General features: G+C 42.9%; 1 protein-coding gene across 1 annotated transcript in view; it reads right to left on the bottom strand.

The window, feature by feature from the left end:
• LOC101856485 (cytochrome P450 2H1) overlaps positions 1–1,287 on the bottom strand; it is a gene marked incomplete at both ends in the record, with an annotated part of 12,749 nt that extends 11,462 nt beyond the window's left edge. Inside the window, 2 exon segments of the mRNA XM_005112193.3 lie at positions 100–190; positions 1,256–1,287. Of these exon segments, the coding sequence (XP_005112250.2) occupies positions 100–190; positions 1,256–1,287 (123 nt within the window).
• Between the last annotated feature and the right edge of the window lie 304 nt (positions 1,288–1,591).

The following is a 1,591-nucleotide window of genomic DNA, read 5'->3' as shown; positions in this document are numbered from 1 at the left end:
TCTGTCTGTCTGTCTGTCCGTCCGTCCGTCTGTCTGTCTGTCAGTCTGTCTCTCAGTCCTGCTTTACCTCATCCCTCAAGATGCACTCCCCTCACTCACCACTGCCAACCTTCTCGTCCAAAAACTTGAGTATCGGCAACACATCCCGGGGGCGATCACTGAAGTCTGAGGCCTGCTTCACAAACGATTCCTGAGTGAAAAATACACATTGCTATACACATGCAGCAAGATACGAAGCTTGTCATCTTCACTCAACAATTCATGTGTTTAAAATTCAAATTATTATACTTATTATACACACCTACATCGAGATATGAATCTGATTATCTTGTCTTGTAACAATTCATGTGAATGAAATACACGTATCTTGACACGAAAATGATCATCTCGTCTCAACGATTCCTGTGTCTAAAATACACATTACTATACCCGTGCATCTAGAAAAGGATGTGTTCGACACATGTTTTCTCTCAACGATTTCACCTTCTAAAACACTCAATACCACACATTTGCATCTAGATCTAGATACAAAACTGATCCACGATTCCTGCGTTTATTAAAATACACATGATTAAACATCTGCACCGAGACTCTAATCTGATCATCTTGTCTTTATCTGGGCATCTACTTTCAGTTTTGTCCAGCAAATGAAATATTGTTTAATTCCTCCCAGCATGACCCGACCCAGTGACAGAAATATGCAATATTTGACCCATGATAAGAGAAGTGTCACATGTGCTCAACCTGTACTTTTTCATTATGGGAACCTTATTCAACAACAATGGTTTATATGATGTGATGTAGGCCAATGGCCTTTAACACTAAATAAACTTATAATACTTACAAAACTCCATGTGTTTTAAATACACGTTACTACACACCTGCATCTAAGATAGGAATCTGATCATCATGTCTTTATCTCGTCATCAGGCGCACTCTACCTAGTCGATTGAGTGAGTCCGATGTTTGTGCCCCTCTTTAGAACTACACAAACCATTTTCTTTCCCCCTGACCTTCTGTCTATCCAACTATATACCAATCTGTCCATCAGACTACTGGACCATCTAACCATCTGTTTATCTGTCTGACCATCTGACTGACCATCTGACCATGCTGTATAAGAGACGGCATTCTAGCCGACTGACAGAGAGACAGACCCACACACCTTAAACTCTCCCCTCCCCCTCTATCCCTCCACCCACCCTCTCTCCCTTCCCTCTCTCCTCCCCCTTCCCCCACTCCCGCACCCACTCACCTGCATTATCTTGGCATCACTGATGAACACCATAATCATCCGACCTAGCTTGGAACTAAAAATAAATGAGACCATACTGTTGACAATCTGTCTGCTAATTTGACAGTCTCTCTGACTTTCTGACAGACCATCTGATCATCTGACCATCTTGCTACTGACCACCTTGCCATATTTTTGACCATTTCCCTGACCATCTGATTATCTGTCTGATTATTTGACCATCTGCTCCCATCTGACTATCTTACCATCTCTCTGACCATCTGACCATGGTGAGTAAGAGACGACAGCCCTGCAGACAGACAGACAGGTGCACACACACCACAACCTCTCCCCACC

Source organism: Aplysia californica, unplaced genomic scaffold (assembly GCF_000002075.1).
Source record: "Aplysia californica isolate F4 #8 unplaced genomic scaffold, AplCal3.0 scaffold01205, whole genome shotgun sequence".
Classification (NCBI taxonomy): Eukaryota; Metazoa; Mollusca; class Gastropoda; order Aplysiida; family Aplysiidae; genus Aplysia; species Aplysia californica.
The sequence above is the reverse complement of the archived record's forward strand: the minus strand, read 5'-3'. Positions and strand labels throughout refer to the sequence as shown.